Source organism: Pristis pectinata, chromosome 7, assembly GCF_009764475.1.
Source record: "Pristis pectinata isolate sPriPec2 chromosome 7, sPriPec2.1.pri, whole genome shotgun sequence".
Lineage (NCBI taxonomy): Eukaryota > Metazoa > Chordata > Chondrichthyes > Rhinopristiformes > Pristidae > Pristis > Pristis pectinata.
Window position 1 is genome coordinate 6,929,928 of NC_067411.1, and position 24,656 is coordinate 6,954,583.

The following is a 24,656-nucleotide window of genomic DNA, read 5'->3' on the forward strand; positions in this document are numbered from 1 at the left end:
TGAAACTATGTATTTATCCAGATGTCTTTTAAATGTCATTATTAAATCTGTGACCTCTGTTCTCTGCTAATCCTTCAGCCACTATAAGTATGGGGCAGGCTTTTTTTAAATGTGTACTCTATTGATATTTTCCTGCCATTCATATGTTCTATTGCAGCTGCCAGGCCTGCAGATGCTGTCGGTACTGCACCAGCCAACAAGTCCACCTCGCTGGGCAGTTTTTACCACCTGCCTCCTTATCTGAAGCTGCATGATGTTCTGAAGGCTACGTACGCAAACTACAAGGTACCGGCATAGAAGTGAATGTTTCACGGATCCAGTACTGCTGCCCACCCCCAATATATTATATCATTCTGGTGAACTGTAATTAACACAGTGTATGTGTAGTAGCTGCTGGCGAGTAGACTTTATTTACTGAGACACAAGAGACTGCAGACGCTGGAATCTGGAGCAACAAACAATGTGCTGGAGGAACTCAGCAGGTCGAACAGCATCTGTGGGGGGAAGAGAAGGGATTATAGAATCATGAAAAAAGTCATACAGCATGGAAACAGGCCCTTTGGCCCAACTCATCCATGACAACTGTGTTGCCCAGCGAGCTAGTCCCATCTGCCTGCGTTTGGCCCATAGCCTTCTAAACCTCTCCTATCCATGTATTCATCTGGATGGCTTTTAAATGTCACTGATGTGCCCACCTCACCCAATATTTCTGGCAGCTCATTCCAAATACGCACCACCCTTTGTGTGAAGAAGCTGCCCCGATGTCCCTCTTGCCCCTGATCTTAAACTTGTTGACGTTTTGGGTTAAAACACTGCATCAGGACTGAGAGTGGAGATAACCAGCAGAAGGAGGAGAGGGGGAGGGGTGAGACGGGCCCGAGGTTATTGGTGGTCTGAGGAAGGGTGAAGGATGATAAGGTCGAGCCAAGTACAAGAGATGGAGGGGTGGTGTTGGGAGACGGGTGGATGATAGATGGAGGCAGAGGGGAAAAAAGGAATGGCCGATGGATTGAGGTGGGGAGAGAGGACGCAGAAGGTGGAGACAGCTGCTGGAGGGAGACAGACGACCGGTGCTGGAACCTGATCGGTAAGGAAGGTGAGAATGGGAATCATTAGAGGAAATGGAGCCAGAACCAGGTTGGGGAGTAGTTTTGGGGGTGGGGGTGCCCGTTGGGTGAAGTACGTGCGTAATGGGTGGATGGAATCAGGATGGGGAAGGGGACCAAAGATGGGTGATGAGGGGCTGGGGGGAGGGAACGTGGACAAACATGGGAGGACCGAAGGAGGATTGGAAGGAGAGGGAGAGAGGGGGAATACACCGGAGAGGGGAGTTACCTAAAATTGGAAAACTCAATGTTTTCTTCTTGCAGGTTTTATTTATGTCGTGTAAAATTGAGTCTCAGCTGTCAAAAACAAAATTGGAGGGGCATTTACTGACCTGGTGATACTCAGCTGCTTCTGGGCACTACGCTTTGGGAATGATACAAAACCACTGGAAATGGTGCAGAAAAGATTTATTGGGATGTTGCTCCAGGGGCAATGGATTTCCGTTATGAGAAATTGGGAATACAGCTCCTCCCCAAGTTATGAACACCCGACTAGTGTACAGCCTGTATACCTGAACAAGCATTTGGGAGACTGGCGGAATGGATTTGCCAGCTGCTGGCACCTTCTGCCACCTGGGAACTCGTTTCACGGCTGAATGCCTGACTTGCAAACTGTCTGGGTAACAAACAGTTCACAGGAATGAACCTTGCTGTAAACTGGGGAGAATCGGTGGTAGGACTGTTTATTCTCAGAACAGAGAAGGCAGGTGACCTTCAAGTGATGTTTCTGAACATCCTTTTTGATGGAATAGAGAGAGCAAAACCATTCTCTCAGGCAGTGGGTCAATAACTACAAGTCCTAGCTTTAATATGTTGCTGAAAGATGGAAGAAGAGATGTTTTGAATTTCAGGGTCATGGAGTGCTGAACTTGAAAAGCTGGTGGAAGCTGATTTTACCATTAATTTTAGAGGCAAGTTTGAGAGTTTTGTGGATGAGGAATTGACAAGGGTATGATTAAAAGCGTGGATCTGGGCTCCCCAGGACCCCTCAGTGGGCTCCCTGATTTGGGAAGATTGAGCTGAAGGCATTGAGAAGAGGTGAGGCAGATGGGGGGGTAGGTGAAGCATCATTTTTCATTCAAATTTCTATCTCAGGAGGTCAGTGTATTTAATTTATTATCATTGGTAACTTTGCTTTCTGAAGGTGTTTGTTTCCTACCCAAAAACCATAAAATTTCAGCTCTTACAATACTGCTGTATAAAGGAATATCCAAATGTTCTGGGGAGTTTTGCAGTGCTGCGTTTGCATCCAATAGCAATTGATTTGCTTTTAAACAGCCATCAGAATGAAGGGTTAGGAGGCAGACTTGTTTTAAGATTTAGTTTTGAAGAAAAGGTAAGATACAAGATATTTATTAGTCACATGTACATTGAAACACACGGTGAAATGCGTCTTTTTGCCTTACTGAGAATGTGCTGGGGGCAGCCCGCAAGTGTCGCCACTCTTCTGGCGCCAACATAGCATGCCCACAGCTCCTAACCTGTACATCTTTGGAATGTGGGAGGAAACCGGAGTACCCGGAGGAAACCCACGCAGACACGGGGAGAACGTACAAACTCCTTACAGTGGCGGGAGTTGAACTCTGGTTGCTAGCGTTACACTAACCATTACATTACCAAAAGGTAAGCAGGAAAAGAGGTTTTCAGAAAGTATCATTGAAAACGGGGCTATAGTGACTCACGATGCAGAATTTTGGGAATGTTTACATCATGGCTTTGTATTCCTGTAAATGAAAAAAAAATGGTTCTTTTAATTTGATGCTAGTCACTTGATGCAGTTATATTGACTTTACTGACTGACTATTGTACAATAAACGATTTGTTTCTATGTGCAACCTCATGGGGGTCAGAGTGCTCAGTGAAGCTCCATTTCTATTATTAATCATTGTTCATTTTCCAATGTGGTTTCATGAAATGATGCAGGACATTAACAAGTCCATGTCTGAGTGAGCTGTTTGAAAGCTGTTACAAAAATCACTGCTGGAAGAACTCAATGGGTCAGGCAGCAGCTGTGGAGGCAGAGGGATGTTTGACATTTCGGGTGAAGACCACACCTCTGCCTTCACAGATGCAGCCTGAACCACTGAGTTTCTGCAGCAGTTTGTATTTTATGATGCAGATTGCAGCATCTGCAGTCTCGTGTCTCTGAAAGCTGTTATCACTTTTCCTTCTCTCTGCCAATAAGCCAGCAATTTTTCCTACTTTTCAATCATTTATTCAATTCCGTTTTTGGAAGTTACTACTGAATCTCCTTTAACCTTCCTCTTAGGTAGCACACTTTAGATCGCATCTCTGCATTGTTTAAAAACTGCACTCCTTTCCCTTCGCCACGCTTTCCCAGATACTGGCAAGGACTATGGCATTATGACCTCTGGTCTATGTCTTCGGCTTGCTGACCTCACCAGTGAAAACTTTGGAACACATCTATTAAATGTCTTTTCTATTATTTCAGGTTACTCTGGACCTTCAGAACAATAACGAGAAGTTTGGCAGCTTCTTACGGGCAGCTTTGGATGTTCTGTCTCAGCTTCTAGAGATTGCGACACTTCCAGACATTGGGAAGGTAAATTGTTGCTCCGAGGAGAAGTTTCAGGTGGTGTTGAACCATTATTAGATTGACCTTGCAGATACTATGCATGGCTCCGATCTCCATCATTAACGATGGTCTCTGGAGCCATTGTGAGGGTGTCAAAAAGATGCACCAGAGAATACCAGAGTTGGGAGATTACAACTGTCAAGGAAGAATGAATAGGCTGGAACTCTTTCTTTCCTTTACAACAGGGAAAGTTTGGAGGTATTTGAAATTATGGTCAGGTTTGATAATGTAGAGAGACTCTACTTGTAGGCTGACAAAATAGTGGCTAATCAGTAACAATTGAGAGCTCACAAGAAACTTCTTGTGTCCAGAGAGCATTAGAATGTGGAAGGGTACTTGAGGTGAATATTAGAGGGTGTGGAGAAGCAGCATGAACTGTTTGGGCTGAGTGGCCTGTTGGCCATGTTGTACCTGTAATAAGGTGCTTCCTATAGTTTTCCTTGCACAAATTCATAGATGGTCTTGGAGTGTGAGCTTTAGAAACACTGTACTTTTAGGTACAGTTTTAACAATTGTTTTATTTTTAATGTTCACACAATCTGCAGTTACTGAAACTGGTCTAATACCTGACTTTGCATCTACAAAATTCTTTGCAGTGTGTAGAAGAAATCCTTGGCTATCTGAAGTCCTGTTTCTGCAGGGAACCCATGGCAGCCACTGTCTGCGTACAGCAGGTAAAGAGTCTTCAAGTACCTCCTCCTATTAAATGAGTTGCACAAACATGTTGCAAGTGACACAAATTAACAGTACAGGTCAGGAACAGGCCCTTCGGCCCATAATGTCTGTGTCGACCATAATGCCAAATTAAACTAGGCCCTTCTGCCTGTGTGTAATCCATATTCCACAAATCTCTGCATATTCATCTGTCTGTCTAAACGCCACTATCATGTCTGCTTTCACCATCACCCCTGGTATTGTGTTCAAGGCACCTACCACTCCCTGTTTTTTTTAAATAATACCCCCCCGCCCACATCTTCTTTAAACTCTCCCCCTCTCACCTTAAAGCTAGTATTTGACTTTTCTACCTTGGGGTAAGAAGAATTCTGAGCATCTACCCTGTCTATGCCTCTAATAATTTTATAAACCTTTCAGGTTTCCCCTCAGCCTCCAGTGCTCCTGAGAAAACAATCCAAGTTTGTCCAACCTCTTCCTGTAGCTTTTACACTTTAATCCAGGCAGCATGCTGGTGCAATTCGCTGCATTTGTTGAATGTTTTCTGGTTTATTTTAGTTCTCCAATGCATGTGTTTTTTTCCAAGAGGCGGGATGGCCCAAACCAAGGGTTATTCCCACTGCTTTTATAATCCCTGTATGTTCCTGTGGTTCAAATATATATTCAATGAAAGTTTGATCTGTGCCTCAAGTCAGTCTGTGCCACAATTTCACACTCCCAATAACTCTCAGGACAGAGAACATCATCTTGTAAATTTTGAATTCTCTAGCCTATGTCACTGACTTCTCTTTCTCCATCACTCTCCCCACCCCCCCCCCCACCCCCCCCATCATACAAAATATCAAAATATTATTTTTACATTTTTTTGAAATTCCACATAGTTTCTGTAATGAAGGTTAGAAGCTGGGCCAACACCACTTGGCACTTAATAGTTATCCCAGAGTCCTGGCCAGCATTTATTCTTAAACAATGTCACTAAAAAACAGATTATGTAATCATTGATAGTTGCCGTCCTCCACAGTTTTCAGAGACAAAATTGACATTCATGCTTCCTATGTTGTTATGATGATGACTAAATTTGAGAAGGTACTTCATTCAATGCAAAGTGTTTTGGGTTGTCATAAATGGCATTAAAAATAATTTTCCTTTCCCTCCCCACACCTAACAAATAAACTTACCCATTGTACGTACTTACTGAGTGGCCCTGAATGTTTCTTTTGATTTTAACCTGCATTTATTAAGCTATTGAAGACACTGTTTGGGACAAACCTTGCGTCGCAATACGATGGCTACTCCTCCCACCCCAGCAAGTCGCAAGGAAAGGTGCAGCGGCTGGGCTCATCCAGTCTGAGACCCGGGCTTTACCACTACTGCTTCATGGCGCCGTACACCCACTTCACGCAGGCACTGGCTGATGCCAGTCTCAGGAACATGGTCCAAGCAGAACCTGAGCAGGACACATCTGGGTAAAGTATTATGTCAATTGTTATACTGTGTTAAATTTGCACTGTGATACAAGATCATATTGGAATTAGTGGACAATTCTGATCTCCATGTTATACTAAGGATCTGACATCTACCCACCACTCACTCAATAGTTGTGGTTGCAATGTGCACCATTCAGGAAGCATTGACCACTGTACTCAACTTTCAACTGAGTAGCTCTTTTGCATGGTAATGATGTAAAGTCCTTCTTTGCACAGGTGTCTGACATGGAAACCCTTTGTGGCATTTCTTGGCTGTGTCCTTTTTGGGGTGTCATACCCTACCCCACCCCAAAAAGGTGCACAGGAGCATCATGAGAATATCTGTGTCAATCAACTGGGAAGAAACAGGAATTTGAAGGAAAAAAAGTATTAGGCCCAACTTCTGTCTTACAGTTGTTTGCTGAAAACACCTCTGCCTTGTTGGGTGATGTTTTGAGTGAACTCTGCTCAAAAGATTCACTTTGACCCCTTTCCACCCACCAGCCTCTCACCTGAGACTCTCAGAATGAGCCACAGGTCCTGGGAAGGACTGAGGTTTTGGTGACCCAGGGGCTTTCAGCCACTCAGCAGCCAAGTTGGCTGAAAGATTTCACAGGGCTGAATCATTGAATGGTGGATATCACTCGCTGCTGGGAGATTCAAGCTGCCAGCTGCTTGCTGAAGTGTCCTCAAAGGCAATTGGAGAGCCTCACAATGGCCAGATCACTAATCAGCAAACCACTCTGTTGATCTGGCCACCATCCAAGTGGAAACAAAGCTAAATACAGCTAATAGCTTCATGTAATAATAAAAAAACCACCAATAGTTAGATTGGGAAACCAAAGGAAACTTTATTAGAAATTTTGTGCAATGAATTGTTTTGGGTAAATCCATAAAAGTAAATTGTTAAGTAATCTTGAAGTGTGAGTTTCAGCAAAGTAACACACTGTTGTAAAAATCCCAAACTTACACAATGTTTTGGTTGCTTAACTCTTAGTTGGTTTGATGTACTGCAGAAGGTTCCTTCACAACTGAAGGTTAGCATGACGAATGTAACAAGGCATCGAGCTGATAAGGTATTTTCTGTTTCAATTATCATACAAAGCTTTTGTTAAACAATGGATAAGTTGAAATTGGGTTGCAGCTGAGGATGGAAAGAATTGGGTGTTTATCTAGCTGGGGAAGCATGCAGGTATTAAATGGCCATGGGGAAAGGGGAAGGGGGTGTGCACGAGTCGGGAGAGGGGAAAATATGTTGCATTATATAATGTTTTCCTGCACACTAGAACACTCTTTGCTATTTCACAGTTGATCTTTGTACATGATTATTTATCCCTATTCCATATAAGCCTTATCATGGGAGATCCCAGGTGATAAACTTGATGTATCCTGGCCATTTTATGTTCGACTATACTGGAGGTTGACACAGTTTGCATCAACCTAGACCTGGGACAGGGAAACCTGTGGTGGAGAGCCTTGGGAATCATGGGCTCAGTCACTTTTCCCTCTTGAGCATCCTATGGATGGATAGGAAAAGTTTGGAGGGATATGGGCCAAACACAGGCAAATGGGACTGGCTCAGTTTGATGAGTTGAGCCGAAGGGCCTCTGTGCTGTATAGCTCCATGACTCTGTCATGTCCCTAATTATTGGATGCTGTGTTCCAAGCATCAACTGGGCACAGCAAATAAAAAGCACCTTGGTCTAATACAATAGTTGCCTGAGACCATGTGGCACTGTGCATCATTTGGGTTATAACACTGTCAGTTCATCTCAGTTTGTGGTGCATTGTTCATGGGGTCAAAGCTGAGAGATTTAATTTGGGTGGGCTTTGAGGATCTGAAGGCACTGAAAAATAATAAGTAGTTTTCCTGGTGAATACTCCCAACTTGGGGAACAACAGAAAAACAAGCAAACGGGTATTTCATTTTGTTATGAATATGCTGTGTTTGCACATTGACAGCCCACTTCAAAGTGAGATCATTGCTTTGAGACATTTTAACGTGTTTAATGTGTGCTCTCCTGAACTTTTAGAATACAATACACAACTACATCCGGCTCTTTGAGCCTCTGGTCATCAAGGCTTTGAAGCAGTATACCACGACCACATCAGTTCACCTGCAAAGACAAGTGCTTGACTTGTTGGCCCAGCTTGTACAGCTCAGGGTGAACTACTGCCTGCTTGACTCTGATCAGGTGAGTGCTTGCTTTGGTTAGAAATGTTGAACTAATGGCAGAAGTGGAAGTGAGGTTGAGTGGGGACAGAGGGTGAGATCTTTTTAAAAAAAAAATGCAAAGGATGTGAATTTAAAGGTTCTTGATTTTATCTTTAAATATACGTGTTATTGCCACCCAGATGCCGGGGAGGATAGCAAAAAATTATTTCTTAAATATATCTTACGGAAAGTGATGAGCTTTTATTCTCCTCCGTTAGTCTTTCAGTCAACAGGTAAAGATTGGCCAGATCTAATTAATTGAGAGGCAAGTCATAGATGTTCAAGGCACAGGAGAAGGGTATTTGGCCCATTGTGACTGTGCCAACAGCATTTGGTAATTGTTTTCTGCTACAGCGGTTTACACACATCTGAACAGAATTCCCCAATGTCTCGTACTTTCACAGCTGTTCAGAGCAAGCCAGCACGTGGTGAAATATACCTTTCTGGCTGTTTTGTTGAGTACACAACTTGGTGGGAGGAGGAGTAAATTGCAAGGTTAGGATAATCAGTCATAAGAGCTAAAGAGCCTCCAAGTATAACTGCCAAATTTGCTCTGTGAAGGACGTTGGATCCTCAATAAAGTAAGGAATTGGCCAGAAAACTGAATTCTGTTGCCAGAATTTCTAGGGCCCATTTCTTTCATTCAGTTTTCCAATCTGCCTTATTGTAACTTGTTAAGAAAAGAGACCCCCTCTTTTATTTCCTTGTATCCTGTGAGACATTTTCTTGATTCTGCCCAGGTAGTGTTTCAGAGTTTGCTCTACTTTCCTGTCTTGTATATTTTGCAAAGCTGTTGCCTCCACACCGGGGGTGCATTTCATCTAACTGGTTGCTCCTATGAGAGTCTAGACAGTAAGTGCTGTCGAGCTATTTTTCACTCCTGGAAGGGAAAGGAATTACCCAGAGCATGATCCAGGTGTTTATCCAGCTGAAGTAGATGGGTGAATGAGTGTGTCAATGATACTAATTGGAAGCAGACACTTCCCAATACGTTGTTCCCTTTTCTCTTTCCTTGCCTAGGATCCTGGGGCTACTTAAGTTAACTCTCCAGTCACCATGAGCTTGACTATTGCAGTACATAATGTTGTTGCTTAAATCCACAATGTTGTTGCTTAAATCCACAGAAATGTGCAGTGAACAGTTTATACGTCACTGTTTTATTGTAATAATCTAAAGGGTTCATTTCTGAATTTCATGGTTTAATCTTCCCTCTTCAGTGGTTGCAGGAGGATATAACTTAAAATTTTGTTACTGGATATCTTGGGGGGAAAGGAACTATTATTTGTTAATACTGAAACTATTCTGGTTTGGCTCTCCTGTATTGTTGCCAAATTGCATTTGTTTTTTCCTAAAACTAAGAGCTGTAAATATAACAATCCAGGCACTGGAGTAATAAAGCCCCTTGAGTCTATAATTTCCATAAGATTGACTGATCTGATGTTGGCTTTAACTCAACTCCCCCTACCCCTTAGTTAAAAAAAAACTACCTTAGCCATGAACATATTCAAAGACTCAGCTGCCACAGCTCTCAGCGGTAGAGAATGCTGAAGGTTCATGACCCTTCCAGAGAACAAATTCTTAATCTGTCTTAAACAGGTTACCCCTTATTCAAGTTCTTTCCCCTGCCACTACCCCATGATGGGAAAATCCTCTCAGTAAGTCAAATAGTCTCCAGAATTGTTTTTTTCAATAAAATCATATTATTTTAAACTCAAGTGAGTAGAGGCACAACTTGCTCAACCTTTCCACACGAGTCCCCTTCTTCATCCTAAGTACTGTGAACCTTCTCTGAACCATCTTCAATGCAAGTACATCCCTCTAGCAATAGATGAGCGCAAATAAATCCAAAAAATAATTTAGAAGGGACCTCTTCATTCAGAGACTGGTTGGAATGTGGAACTTAAGGTATGCGAATGAAGAAGACTCCTTCAAAGTGGACAGTCAGAGACTTTTTCTCAGGGCAACAATGGCTGACACGAGGGGGCATAATTTTAAGGTGACTGGAGGAAGGTATAAGGGGGATGTCGGGTAAGTTTTTTTACACAGTGGTGGGTGTGTGGAACGCACTGCCGGCAGAGGTTGTGGGGACAGATACATTAGGGACACTTAAGAGACTCTTAGACACATGAATGATAGAGAAGTGGGGGGCTATGTGGGAGGGAAGGATGAAAGTACTCAAGTAGATGAAAGGGAACCGAAAAGAAGAGGTTGGTAATGTTAATGATCAAAATATTGTAAACAGCGAGTGGGACAGGCAGTATCTGTGGCGAGAGAAACAGATCAGTGTTCCAAGCTGATTATTGTAGAACCTGAGGTGAACTATAGTAGTGACCGTGTACACTGACCTGGACACTTTGCCTGTTTCTGCTGTAAATTCTATGTAACAGTATGATGGAGTTGGATATCATCTTGTTGTAGGTATTCATCGGGTTTGTTCTGAAGCAGTTCGAATACATAGAAGTGGGCCAATTCAGGTAAGTGTGAACAACTTAGCATTTGTGTCCAGTTGTTTTATTTTCCTGTTACTTTGCTGACTAAATATTTCTGCATAATCATCCCATTTACCAGCACTTGGTCTATAGCCTTCTCTGCCTTGGCGATTCAGGTGCTGAAACCTTTTTCTCTGAGGTACTCTCGTTTTTACCCAGGTCAAAATCTATCCTTTTTCTCCCCCACTCCTTGCACTTCCAACTCTCAGAGAGAATTTCGTTTGTACAGGGTGTGCTGAACGATTGTAGTTTCTCCTTTACAGTAGACACGAGGCTGGTATGCCAACTCCTGTTCCTCTGTAACTTGGAGTGTCACTTGCATTCATAGTATCCTATAACACATGGATTAATGTTTTGCCACTGTTCATTCTCTGGTAAGATTAATCAAACTACATAGTGCTAAAAATCTTCCCTGTATCATTCCTCAAATTTACTTTTGTTTTATTTACAGCGTGGTAACAGGCCCTTCTGGCCCAACGAGTCTGCGCTGCCCATTTTTTTTAAACCCCCAAATTAACCTACCCGTACGCCTTTAGAATGTGGGAGGAAACCGGAGCACCTGGAGGAAACCCACGCAGACATGGGAGAACGCACAAACTCCTTACAGACAGCGACGGGAATTGAACCCCGATCGCTGGCACTGTAATAGCGTTGCACTAACTGCCACGCTACCGTTGAATTCCCATTTGTCTCTTCTGACCCTGCTTCCTTCCTGTACTTTTGAGTAATAACTGGGGTTTGATTTCTTTCACTTGTTATTTTTGCTTCCATTCTGGTGTTTGGTTGTGTGTTTTGCAAAATTGTGTGAAAAAAAGCACCTGGATCATTTTTTGTTTTCCGTAATAATCGGTGACTAAATTGGTAACGACAAATATCATCTATGTTTTCGAAGTTGTCCACTGCCACCATCTCCACTGAGTTTCCCAGTTGTCAATGACCAACATATTCTGAATTTGTGTAAACCAGTTCAGTTGATATTCTGCAGAATATTTGTATTTTTAAATTTCTTAAAGCAAAGTACAAGGTTGATGTTATCAATTGTGTCACTATTTCATTTGTGTAAAGGAAATTGAATTTTTTGAAGATGACTTTTAGGGATAGAAGTGGTATGGTGTAGTGGGCAACCGAGTTTGGTTATTATTGGGGGGGTGGGGGGGGAGGGGAAGGGGAGCCAAAAAATCCAAATCCTATTAATTTGCAAGTTGTTTGCTTAATTTTATTTTTTTTCCAGGGAATCCGAGGCTATCATTCCAAACATATTTTTCTTCCTGGTCTTGTTATCATACGAGCGCTATCACTCCAAACCAATCATTGGAATTCCCAAAATTATCCAACTGTGTGATGGGATAATGGCCTCTGGTCGGAAAGCGATTACACATGGTAATGACCCCTGCTGTCTGCACTGTTCTGATCACATTGTTTATCTTTGTTTCTGTTTGCTTTATAATTGCTGCAAAATCTGACGTCTCGACTGTTGACAGCCAACTCAAAATTTCAAAATATTTTCTGTGGTGTAAACTTTCTAAAATGCTGGTTTGGAGTTTTTATTTTATAAAGTATCTGCTTTTATTTTCTGTTCAGTGAATTCATTTTTTGAATATGAATGGTGGTTTTTCCCCCAGACTGGTAAGTCTTTTCCCCGGGGTAGGGTAGTCTAAAACTTAGTGGGGGGGGGGATAGGTTCAGGGTGAGAGGAGAAAGATTTACAAGGGACCCAAGGGGCATCTTTTTCATGCAGAGGGTGGTGAGTATATGGAATGAGCTGCCAGAGGAGTGGCTGAGGCAGGTACAATTCTATTATTTAAAAGGTATGTGGAGGAATGGGCTTGGAGGGATATGGGCTGAACACAGGAAATTGGGATTAGCTGGGTGGGCAATGTGGTTGGCATGGACTGGTTGGATTGAAGGGCCTGTATCTGTGCTGTATTGCTCAAAACTGGATGATTTCTCTTGAATATATTGACTTCTGAATTTCACAATGTGCATACAAATTGAACTTGATCTGCTGCAGTTTGATGGATCTAATGCCTGTAAGCTCCAGTATGTCAAACCTGGCTGTCAACACCAAAGCTGTGCTGAAAGCTTCCTCTGCAAAGTTCAAAACTTAAGCTTTTCTTTAAAAAAAAACTTCAAATCATCTTTGTCCAAAAGTACATGAGGTTGTATACATTAGAAAAAGATGAGCTGACTGGGTAAGGCTTAGGCTGTGACCTATTTGGTATTGGTTTATTATTGTCACTTGTACCGAGGTCTTGCATACTGATTGTACAGGTCAATTCATTACACAGTGCAGTTACATTGGGTTAGTACAGAGTGCTTTGAGGTAGTGCAGGTAAAAACAATAACAGTACAGAGTAAAGTGTCACAGCTACAGAGAGAGTGTAGTGCAATAAGGTGCAAGGTCACAACAAGGTAGATCATGAGGTCAGAGTCCATCTCATTGTATAAGGGAACCGTTCAGTAGTCTTATCACAGTGGGATAGAAGCTGTCCTTAACTCTGGTGGTACGTGCCCTCAGGCTCCTGTATCTTCTACCCGATGGAAGGGGAGAGAGGAGAGAATGTCCTGGGTGGGTGGGGTCTTTGATTATGCCGGCTGTTCAGGTCTTTAAAAAAAACTAGAGCCATTGGTGTACATTACCACAAAACTACATGGGGAATTTAGAAGAAATTAGTTTTACCAGAAAATGCTAAGGATGTTGAAGGAAATAGCATTGAAGGGAAGCATGAGGGAAAAGAGAACAGAGTTGTGCTGATGGCTTGACAGTCAGAGTTATACAGCATGGAACCAGGCCCTTCGGCCCAACTCGTTCATGTCGCTAAGACTGTCCTTGAGCAACTGATTACAGCTGGCCAAGATCTACTTTAGGTAAGATGTGTTAAAGTATCAGAATTATTGATTATTGCTGATTGTCACCCAAAACTAGAAGTCAAATTTGGTTCTTGTTGATGTTGAAAAGATGTATATGTGATGTATTATCAATGCTGATTTCATCAGCAATCACAACATGCATCGATACCCTATCTAATTTCCACAGTAGATATTCAGAGTATCTTAAAGCATTTTGTCATGATGCGTTTAATAATTTTAGCTATGGCTCAGCGTTCTTGACTCCATCAGAAGGTTATAGAGTCCAGCGGCACTGCAGACTTGATCTGTGCTGGTACTTCATGATAGCATTGCTGTTCTGTCGGAGGTCTGTCCATTGGATGCAATGTCAACTCGAGGCCCTGTAAAAGATCCCCACAACTCAGTTTTGAAAAACAAGTAATTTATCCTGTGTCTGAGCCAATATTTACTGCTCAATCAGTATAAACAGAAAAAGCACAGAAGATCTGGTTGTTATTACGTGGCTGTTTTTTGGGAGCTGTTGTGCACAACTTGGCTGCCTTCACAAGACATGGATGGCACTTCCAAAGTACAGTACTTCATAGACTTTTAAGTGTCTTGCGGGCACAAAATAAATGGAAACTTACTTTAATTGCCTTTTATGCAAAACTAACTTCAAGAGCAATGGGACTAGCTTAGATGGGAGTCTTGGTCGGCGTGGACCAGTTGGGCCGAAGGGCCTGTTTCTATGCTGTATGACCCTATAACTCTAATTGGACAGACACTGGAGAGGGGAAAGATTATGGAGGTATTTGAAAACTGTTTCCTTTGAGGAGTTCAGTCCTTTGGTATGGATAAAGGGAAAATGGGTTATCTTTTTTTCAGATGCTGATGGGCATGTTCTGTACTTGCATAATTTTTTCTTTGCTGAATTTCAAGCTGCTTTGTTTAACTGTTTAAAACTTTCTCTCTGAAGAGCTAATGTTTTTAAATTTCCAGTGGACAAATTCTCCTCTTGTACTTTGCCATAGCAATCCCAGCGCTCCAGCCGATAGTACACGATCTGTTTGTTCTGCGAGGGACCAATAAAGCCGATGCTGGCAAGGAATTGGACACACAGAAGGAGGTGGTGGTTTCTATGTTGCTGAGGCTCATCCAGTACCACCAGGTACGCCCTACGCTTTGTTTTTAAATTCTGCTGCCCCACCCCACCCAAACCCCCTTCCTTCCTACTCTGCAGCTTATGGTATGTGTATTAATGTAGTAGTACGGAGAGCTGGGTTCAAAATGACCAGTGTGCACAATTGTGTGTGGCAGTGACCATGATGTTGATCCTAAAATGGGAGATCAAGAGTTCGCCCTTTAGCTCTTTCTGTCATTAATTTAGATCATGGCTGATCTGTATCTGGCCTCAGTCTGTAACCCTTAAAAGCCCTACCTAACTTTCCAGTCTCAAAGGCATTTCCAATGACCCCTCCCCCCAGCGTCTGCTACTGTGCATGAAGAATTGTTTAATGTCTGAATGACCTAGTTCTAATTCTGTTATGCTCTCTTGTTTTTGGACTCCATCACTAAACAAGATAGATTCTCCATCTACCCTATCAAATGTCTTAATCACCTCTGCATCTCAGATCATCTTTCGAGCTTCTAAATTAAAGTTCATTCCATGCAGCTTGCCATAAGTTTACTGTGTTAGTCCAGTATCATTCTGGTAACCATGGGTTGCAGCTATTCCGTGGCTGTATATCCTTCCTGTGTGAGTATGAGATTGTTCCATAATTTGTTGGCAGCCCAACAAAAGAAATAAAGTTTGTTTATAATTTAAGGTTTTGAAGAGCTAGATAAAGAAATGGGCAACTGCTGTTAAAGAGATCAATTATTCACTGATTCGAGTCAATAACATTAGCCCTTTGTTTTGAACCTTGCTCTGATTATGGCTGCTAAAGCAATAAAGCTCTTGTTGTTGAATGTTTGGTCAAGAATGCATTGTGATAACCCAACAAGATTTGGTTTGATGTATGGGCTAGTCACAATATTTATGTTCAGTTAATTAATTAGACATGAAACATTCTTGGGTTTGACTTTTTTTTATAAGAACCTGAGGCACTGACTTTTTCCTAAACCAGTTAATATTTCTGTAATAGAGGAATGCCATATAATCATGGAAGTAGAAGTCTGTAGGGAGTTCAAGGTGATTGTTGAATGGTCTTTGTTAAATTGATTGTTCCTGACTTTGGGAAATGCTGGAATCCAATATTAAGGAGGACATTTAAAAATCATAAGACGATCAAGCAGAGTTGGTTGTCTATTCTGAATGTCAAATCGTAATGGACTTCAGCCGCCTTTTGAAGATGGAACAGGGTGGGTAAAGAGGAATGGGGAGATGTGGCATATTTGAACTTCAGAAGACATCTGATAAAGTATCACATTAAAAGCTTCATAAGATAAGAGCACATGCCAGTTTGGAGTAATAGAAGGAACAACTGGCTTAGAGCAAGCAGAAAATCAGGATAAATGAGTCATTTTCAGAATGGAAATCAGTAAACCAAGTCAGCAATGGTACCATTGAGTGTGAACTTTTGGAGTGTGTACAGAATGTTTATTTAGACAGACATGTTCTGCAGCTAACTATGGAAAAGACTGCTTTAGATTAACTCCTTTGCAATGAGAAGGAAGAATGACCCTAACAAAAAGATGGAAAGTGAAGTAGTTTGATACTAAATCTAAACAAAGCAATTATGAGTTGTCTGTGATAAACTGGGAGCTTTGTCGAAAGGTGTGATAGTAGATAGGCACAATAGTTACACATTCTTTTCTGGAGCACATGCACAAAAGGAAAAGTGACTAACTATTGCTAACAAAAGAAATTAAGGGTAATATTACATTGAAAGGAAGTAAAAGTTGCCAGAAGAAAGTAGCATGCACTATGATTGGGAGCAGTTTAGAATTTGGCAAAAATGAATCAAGATATTAAGAAAGCAAAAGCAGTGTGAGACTATAAAAGCAACACACAAAAAGCTGGAGGAACTCATCAGGTCAGGCAGCATCTGTGGAGGGAAGTGGACAGTTGGCGTTTTGAGTCCTGATGAAGGGTCTCAACTCAAAACGTTAGATGTTCATTTCCCTCTAGATGCTGTCTGACCTGCTGAGTTCCTCCGGCTGTTTGTGTGTTGCTCCAGATTTCCAGCATCTCAGTCTCATCTCTGAGACTATAAAAGCTTCTACAAATATGAGAAGAGAACAAGATTAAAGAAGGCAAATGTATATCCCTTATAATGAGATGGGAGAATTTATAATGGAGAGAATAAATATGGCAGAACAAGTAAACAAATATTTGGTTCTCTCTTCACGGAAGAGGGCACAATTTCCCAGAAATTCTAGGGTCAAACAAAAAAGAAATTAAAGGGAGTTGGCGCTTGTTTCTTTTAAAAATAAGCAGGCCCTGAGTATCTGCATCCCAGAGTGAAAAAGCCAGATAGTCGTGGAAATGATAGATGCATTGGTTGTTGTCTTTCAAAGTTCTACAAGTTATGGAGCGGTTCCTGCAGATTAGTGACCCCACTATTTAAGAGACAAGGGAGAGAGAAGCATGAAACAATGGACAGTTAGCCTCATGTTAGTAGTTGGGGAACATATAAGAGTATTGTAAAGGATGTGATCACAGGATACTTCGAAAATATCAAGAGGGTTGGACAAAATCAGCATGGATTTATGAAAGGGAAATTGCATTTGACAAACCTACTAGAGTTCGTTGAGCATGTAACTGGGAGAGTAGATGAGGGAGAACCAGTGGAAGTGATAAACAGGTGACCCCCCCCATGTTGGGGTGGTGTGCCTTCCCAAAAAACCATCCATGTGGCTATTTTCCATAATGCAAAGCTGCATCTGTGCACGTGCCAAGAAATGCAAGCTGAAGATAAAATAAAAATTGACGTAGTCATAACGTGAGAGCAACTTTATTCCGTATCTCAGATTTTTGGGTAGTGATTTATGAATTCCATAAGGATGAATTTCTGTTGCCCAAACGGCCATAACGTGGGGGTTGCCTGTGTCTGGATTTTCAGAAGGCCTTTGCCAAAGTCCTGCATGACGCACAAGTGTGCAAGGTAGTAACACGTAGCATTGGGGATAAAAGGCTGGCATGGAATGAAAATTGTTGAATGGCAGAGAACAGAGGATGAAAACATGGGTCTTTCCCTGGGAGGTAGGCAGTGGCTGATGGAGTACCGTAGGGTTTTGTGTTTGGGTCCCAACTATTCACAATGACTTGAATGAGGGAACGGCACGTAATAAGAAGGTGGGTGGGATTGTGAGTTGTGAGGGGGATACAAGGAGACTTCAAGTTGATTTAGACGTTGAGTGAGTGGAAAAATAAATGGCAAATGTTGTATAATGTGGATAAATATGAAGTTATCCACTTTGGTCGGCAAAACAATGGCATTGTACTATTTATATGATTATAGATGGGAAATGTTACGTACAAAGGGATCTGGGTGTCCTTGTAGTCCAGTCCTTGGAAGAGCAATATGCAGATGCAGCAGGAAGTTAAGGTAAATAGGACAGTGGTGGAAAAAAGTGCCCCCTGCACATCTCCTTTGAACTTACCACCCCCAGCTTAAATGCATGCCCTTTGGTATTAGACATTTCAACCCTGGGAAAAAGATACCGGCTAACCTATCTATGCCTCTGATAATGTAAATTTCTATCAGGTCTCCCCTCAGCCTCTGCTGTTCCAGAGAAAACAACCTAAGTTTGTCCGTCCTCTCCTTATAGCACATGCCCTCTAATCCAGGTAATGTCCTGCTAAAGCTGCAGCATAACTTCCTGACTCTTGAACTCAATGACTAGACTAATAAAGGCAAGCATGCCATATGCCTTCTTTACCACCCTATCAACCTGTGTAGCCACTTTCAGGGAGCTATGGACTTGGACCCCAAGATCCCTCTTGCAGTCCAAGTTGGTGTTTGAAGAAAGGTTGAGCAGGTTGGGCCTATACGCATTGGAGTATAGAAGAATAAGAGGTGACCTTATTGAAACACAAAGGATTCTGAGGTGGTTTGGTGGTTCACAGGGTGCACGCTGAGAGGGTATTTTCCCCCAGTTGGGGATATGCAGAACAGGGTGGCATAGTTTCAAGTAATGGTCACCCATTACACAGGCTGCCGTCTGATGTAGTAAATGCGGGCTCACTCTTAAGTTTTAAGAATAAATTGGATAGATACATGGATGGGAGAGGTCTGGAGGGTTATGGACTGGGTGCAGGTAAATGGGACGAGCGGAATAACGTTTTGGCACAGACTAGAAGGGCCAAATGGCCTGTTTTCTGTGCTGTAGTGTTCTATGGTTCTATTACAGACAGGCTTCAGGACGAATTTGAAGATAATGAATTTCCTGGAATTCTCTCTCCCAGTGAGCCTGGGAAGCAGTCATTGAATATATTCAGGGCAGAGAAGCAAGGGAATTGGGGTGGGGGTGGAATACTGGGAGAGAGCAGTAAAGTGATGTTGAGGCCAAGACTGGATCAGCCATGATCTCATTGAATGACAGAGCAGGCTCAAGGGGCCTATTGACCAACAGCTGCTCCTTGTGCTACTGTTTTATACTTCATGTTAGCGCTGCGTTATGATCAACAATCATTCTTGTCGCCTCTTCAACTTGTTTGTTCCTAAAGTCCAGATGATTTATTGCTTTGCTGTTATGCATTAACTTTGTTCCGATCCTTCCTGTACCTTCTCTCAGTCCTCCCTCACCCCAACTTAAGAATGTTCTCCGAGTCTGGTGCACTCGCACCAAAGTAAAGATGATGGTGATCTGTGACTCAATCTGTTTCTTTCCTATTTTTATTTATCATGCATGCTTTTGCTGCTTTAGAGTTTATTCATTGTGTACAGACTGCTTTAGAAATTGATTTTATCTCTCTATTTGATTTTTCTTTGGATACTGAGAAGCAGGCAAAATAATTTCTGCTTTGCCTTTAAACGTAGTTGCTAACCAGTGGTGGAGGGGAGAATAATATTTGAAGAACACATTGTTATCTTGTGCTCCGATATACAGTATACAAGTGGCATTTTGCCACATCCCTTTTTCTAAAACCCATGACACTACATAAGTTGCAAGCATCCCTTTGTTAGCTTCAGTTTACAGCTAGAATGTTTTGTTCTGTAATCTTTCCTGGCTTGGTATTTCTCATCCACCAACCCTCACCCCTGCCAGCTCCCCTTTAACTCTTCCAACTTCCCACCTATTTAAAAAAAAAACCCTTGGATAGAATCTGGAATTGGAACAAAGTGCTGGAAGTGCACAGCATGTCTGACAGCAGATGAACCGAGATCAGACGATTAGTCTTGGTGTAGATCATTGCATGCATGCAAGGTTAACAATCCTAGAGCAAAATCTGATGTTATCTTGGAGTGCCCATTAACCTGCTATCTGTTTCCAACACTTGTTTTTCTTTCATGCTCCATCAACTATGTTCCTTGTGTAGAGTCTGGCCTTTGTTGCATTATGTACCTCATTCCCAATTCAACTTCTGTGTCTATTTTAAATATTTGTGATGTTCAAATTTAGACAAATTATCTTCATACCTCTGGCATTTATGAAGGAGGAATTAATTACATCAAGCTGAACAGATTCCACGGTTTAGTGGAACTGGCTCATTAAAATTGCAGTGTAGCAATTGTCATGTCTTGTTAGCCCGAATGCTTTAACAAACATAGTTTTCTTTTTTTAAATAGAGCTGCAATAAACATCTTGAAATGGTAAGAATTGCAGGTTTAATTCTTATATGGTTAACATTGATGTAACAAGTCTTTCAGCATTGAAAAACAGTGTTGACTTCAACCCACTGATTCTGTGTTGGGCTGATTGCACATTGAAACTGTGCAGTGGGAGCTCTGAACTGCTCCTGGCTGGTGTTGCGTCAAACCTGGAAATGCCTGGTGGTGTTTCTGGGTTATGCAAAGAACATAGCCTTGTGATTACAGCGGTTTTCATAACAGGGTTTGGGGAGGTGGGGTGCAATGGAAGACGTAATGAGGAAAACTAGAAAAAAAAAATCCTTCATTCCTCTTCCCACTACTCAGTGCCAACACCCCACCCCCCAATACTTCCATATTAAATTTTTAAGTTACCTGCTTTGCAGATTAAACCTGTGGCCACTAAATTTTTTCTCCATTGGAATTTAGCAGATTTTTTTTTTGGCGATGGGTAATGTTTCCACACCCTTGCTCAATGTCAGAATTGTATGCCTATCAAAACTTGGGTCTAATGTTCTCAAGCCTGATTTAGAATCCAGAATAAGGGGGTTAATTGTAGAATATAAAACAGTACAGCACAGGAACAGGCCCTTCAGTCCATGTCTGTGCCAACTATGATGCCAAAGGTTTTCTCTAAAACTCAATGACAAATAATTCAAGTGTGGAATTGTGAAGCATTTATTAACATAATAAGCAGTGGGAATCTTGATGCCACTTGCCAAACAAGCTGAGGAGACTTGAGGAATTGAATTGTTCCAGACAGATCAGTAGTTTTTTTTTGCTAATCATTGAAATATGACACAGAAGGAAGCAATTCAGCCCTTTGTCTGTCGGTCAAAATTTGGTTTGTCCTACTTCCCAGCTTTCAATCCATAATCTTGAAAGTAGCAGCTACTTAAGTGCTTTTGACAGTAATTAGGGTTTCTCTGTATGCCATGCATTCAGGCAGCGAGTTGTTTTTAGATGAAATGTCTATTTCTCAACTCCTAAGTCCTTGACAAGTTATCTCACTAATATCTCCCTAGTAATCAAATCTACCAAGGAAAATAAATCCAACCCATCTTTGCCTCTATAATTTATCATAACTGCATTATATTGCCCGCTGTCTCTGTTCCAAAAAAAAGCTCATAATAATTCTCCAATAACTACACTAAGGGATAATTTACAGTCGGCAGTTAACCTCCAAGCATATCTGGGAGGAAACCCATGCAGTTATGGACTGAACATGCAAACTTCACACAAAGCAGTCAAGGTTAGGATTGAACCCAGGTCCCTGAACTCGGAGTCAGTAGCACTAACTGCTGTGCCACACTATTGGCTGCCTTCATCACGGCCTCTGCCTTGAAGTTCAAATCATTAATAAAGATCATGAAAACCCTTGTGGTGAGCAGCTCTCCACTCATTAAAACCCACTGACCGTCGATCTTTACTTTCATCCACTTTGCCAGTGTTGAATATTGAAGGATATGGAGCTGTGGACTTGGGGATCCATATCATAATTGAATTGTGCAACTGGCCAAATGATTGTCACCTTTTTCTGCGTATCTGTGCTCTTCCAATTCTCACCCTTTGCCCATAATCTCTCCATCCCTGGCAGTTATGCTTCCAGGTGCCTTGGCCCTAAGATTTGAAATTCTGTCCCAAAACTTTTATGTCCCTTTCCCATAGGGTGATGCTTAAAACCTGTTTTTGTCCTCTTTCTCATCTGTCCTCATCACGCTCTGTGGCTTGGTTTCAAATTATGATTATTGCTCCCGTGAAGCATCTTTGAATGGTTTGTTGTGTTAAGGGCACTAAATAGTTGTCGTGTTTGGCCCAAATGAGGGGAGCCAGATTACTGAGGTTGGTCTCTATGTATCCCCCTATACAAGCCTCCACGTTAAAGTGTTGAAGAGTAGCCCAGGTTGTTTGTATCGGCTTTACCCATTGCCTTTCATTACTTCACCTTAACCTTCCCTGTGAGGAAAATACCACCCCATCTCTCCGTCATTTCCATGAATCTCCTCGTACTGGTATGAAGTTCACACTGGGTAGAAGTTCACAGTGTTAACGGCTGCACTTTTTATTGCAGGTGCTGGAGATGTTGATTCTGGTGTTGCAGCAGTGTCACAAAGAGAACGAAGATAAGTGGAAGCGCCTTTCTCGTCAGATAGCTGACATGATTCTACCGTTGCTGGTTAAACAGCAGGTACTGGTGGCCACATTGGCTGACATTAGCTCAAGGGTGCAGTAGCCCGGAGATTAATGTTATTGAATTTGTGTCTATTGATTTGGTATTGGTTTATTATTGTCACTTGTACTGAGGTACAGTGAAAACTTGTCTTGCATACCAATCGTACAGGTCAATTCATTACACAGTGCAGCTATATTGAATTAGTACAGAGTAAAATGTCACAGCTACAGAGGAAGTGCAGTGCAATAAGGTGCAAGGTCACAACAAGGTAGGTCGTGAGGTCATAGTCCATCTCGTTGAATAACGGAACCATTCAATAGTCTTATCACAGTGGGGTAGAAGCTGTCCTTAAGTCTGGTGGTACGTGCCCTCAGGCTCCTGTATCTTCTACCCGATGGAAGGGTAGAGAAGAGAGAATGTCCCGGGTGGGTGGGGTATTTGAAGACATGATTTCAGGTCCTGAAAAATGAATGTATGTGAAACAAAAATAACCATTGGGAAGGGGTATTACAAGCAGAACGAGTCTGCTGTTGAAAGTGGATCGATGAAACAAGGAAGGAAAAAAAAAATCTGAAATGGAAAGGTTGGATGACTGCAGCTTCTCTTACGGAGGAGGTGCAAGTCAGAGAGGGAGGAGAAGGGCCACGTACCCAGGTCGGTGTTGGGAGAGGAGGCTTCCCTCAAATGTGTGATGCTTCATTGTCGGTGGGAGCAAGACTTGAAAGAATTTGTGCATGGATTTAAACTTGTAAGTTTTGTGTGAATTTTGGGTGTGGAGTAAGTCAGGAAGCAGTAAATGTAATTTGTGCATTGTTGCTTGTCTTGTTGCAGATGCACCTTGATTCACACGAGGCCTTGGGAGTACTGAACACCCTGTTTGAGACGGTGGCACCCTCATCACTGCGACCTGTTGACATGTTGCTGAAGAGTATGTTTGCTATGCCAGCCACCCTGGTAAGCTCATCTTTCAAAGCTTTAAGATGTTGTGTTTGTGAACCCTTCCTAAACCTCTCCACCTAGTGCTCCTGTAAAACCCACTTTACCGGTCCCACATTACTTTTTCATGTGGCTTGTTGTCAGACTTTAACTGATCACATGAGTGAAGAAGCCTTGAGTTGTTTTGCTCTGTTAAAGATACTACATAAATGCAAGTTGTTACCATTGTAACTCCTGATTTTAAATTTCTTTTTTTTAAGAACAATCGCCACACTGTAGGAAGGATGTGATTGTGCTGGAGAGGGTGCAGTGGTGATTCACCAGGATGTTGCCTGGATTAGACTTTAGTTATGGGGGGAGATTGGGTAGGCTGGGCTTGTTTCCCCTGGTGAAGGAGGCTGAGGGGGTGTCTTGATGGAAATATATAAATTACATAGAACATAAGGAGTATTTAGACTAGATATCGTGGCCTTACTGTGCTGAACAGCAACATATAAGACTGAGAGGCACAGACAGGGTAGGTAGTCAAAATCTTTTTCCCACGTTAGGGATGTCAGAAACCAGAGGGTTTAAGGTGAGAGGCAGGAGTTTTAAAAGGGATCTAAGGAATGCGTTTTTTGCACAGAGATCGGTTGATATCAGATGGAGGTGGAATCAGATGGAATCACCATGTTAAAGAGGCATTTAGGCAGACACGCAAATAGACAAGGCATAGAAGAATATAGTTCTAATGTGGGCAAATAGGACTAGTGTACCTGGTCAAAAGGATCAGCATGGATATGATGGGCCAAAGGGCCTGTTTCTGTGCTGTACAACTCTATAATTCTATGGTGTTTCAGCTGCATTTGTATCTGATTTGGTTGGCAACAACTCAAAAAATGGGAACAATATTTGGTTATAAAACAGAAAATACAGAAATACCTTGTAGATTAAGCAGCATCTGTGTGTGTGTGTGTATATATTGTGTGTGTATATGTATGTATATGCACGTGTGTGTTATATGCGCGTGTGTGTATATGTGTATATATAAATAAAGGGAGAAAATTAAGATTCCAGATGTATGATTTGGGTGTCATAGCACCGAAACCGGGTCCTTTGGCCTGACTCGTCCATGCTGACCAAGATGCCCATCTGTCCTAATCCCATTTTCTTGCATTTGTCCCATATCCCTCTGTTCCTTTCCTGTCCGTGTACCTGTCTAAACGCTTTTTAAACACTGTGATCCGCGTCCTCTGCGAGCTTGTTCCACATACCCACCACCCTCTGTGTGGAAAAACTTACCCCTCAGATATCCTTTTAAACCTTTCCCCTTTCACCTTCAATCTATGTCTTCTCATTTTAGGCTTCCCGACCCTTGGAAAAAGACTGTGATCATCTTTCTATGCCCCTCATAATTTTATAAACCTCTGAGGTCATCCC

General features: G+C 42.1%; 1 protein-coding gene across 7 annotated transcripts in view; it reads left to right on the top strand.

Annotated features, from left to right (window-relative positions):
* Positions 1-24,656, top strand: part of htt (huntingtin) — a 184,871-nt gene that overhangs the window by 96,916 nt on the left and 63,299 nt on the right. For 4 of the 7 annotated variants that reach the window (XM_052019338.1, XM_052019339.1, XM_052019342.1 and 1 more), the window contains 12 exons: positions 158-285; positions 3,559-3,669; positions 4,299-4,376; positions 5,617-5,840; positions 6,838-6,916; positions 7,874-8,035; positions 10,474-10,529; positions 11,776-11,924; positions 14,405-14,541; positions 20,108-20,131; positions 22,200-22,316; positions 23,133-23,255. In XM_052019338.1, coding sequence (XP_051875298.1) covers positions 158-285; positions 3,559-3,669; positions 4,299-4,376; positions 5,617-5,840; positions 6,838-6,916; positions 7,874-8,035; positions 10,474-10,529; positions 11,776-11,924; positions 14,405-14,541; positions 20,108-20,131; positions 22,200-22,316; positions 23,133-23,255 — 1,388 coding nt within the window. The remainder of the gene's footprint in view (positions 1-157; positions 286-3,558; positions 3,670-4,298; positions 4,377-5,616; positions 5,841-6,837; positions 6,917-7,873; positions 8,036-10,473; positions 10,530-11,775; positions 11,925-14,404; positions 14,542-20,107; positions 20,132-22,199; positions 22,317-23,132; positions 23,256-24,656) is intronic. The other 3 variants (XM_052019340.1, XM_052019344.1, XM_052019343.1) reach the window with 1 other exon arrangement.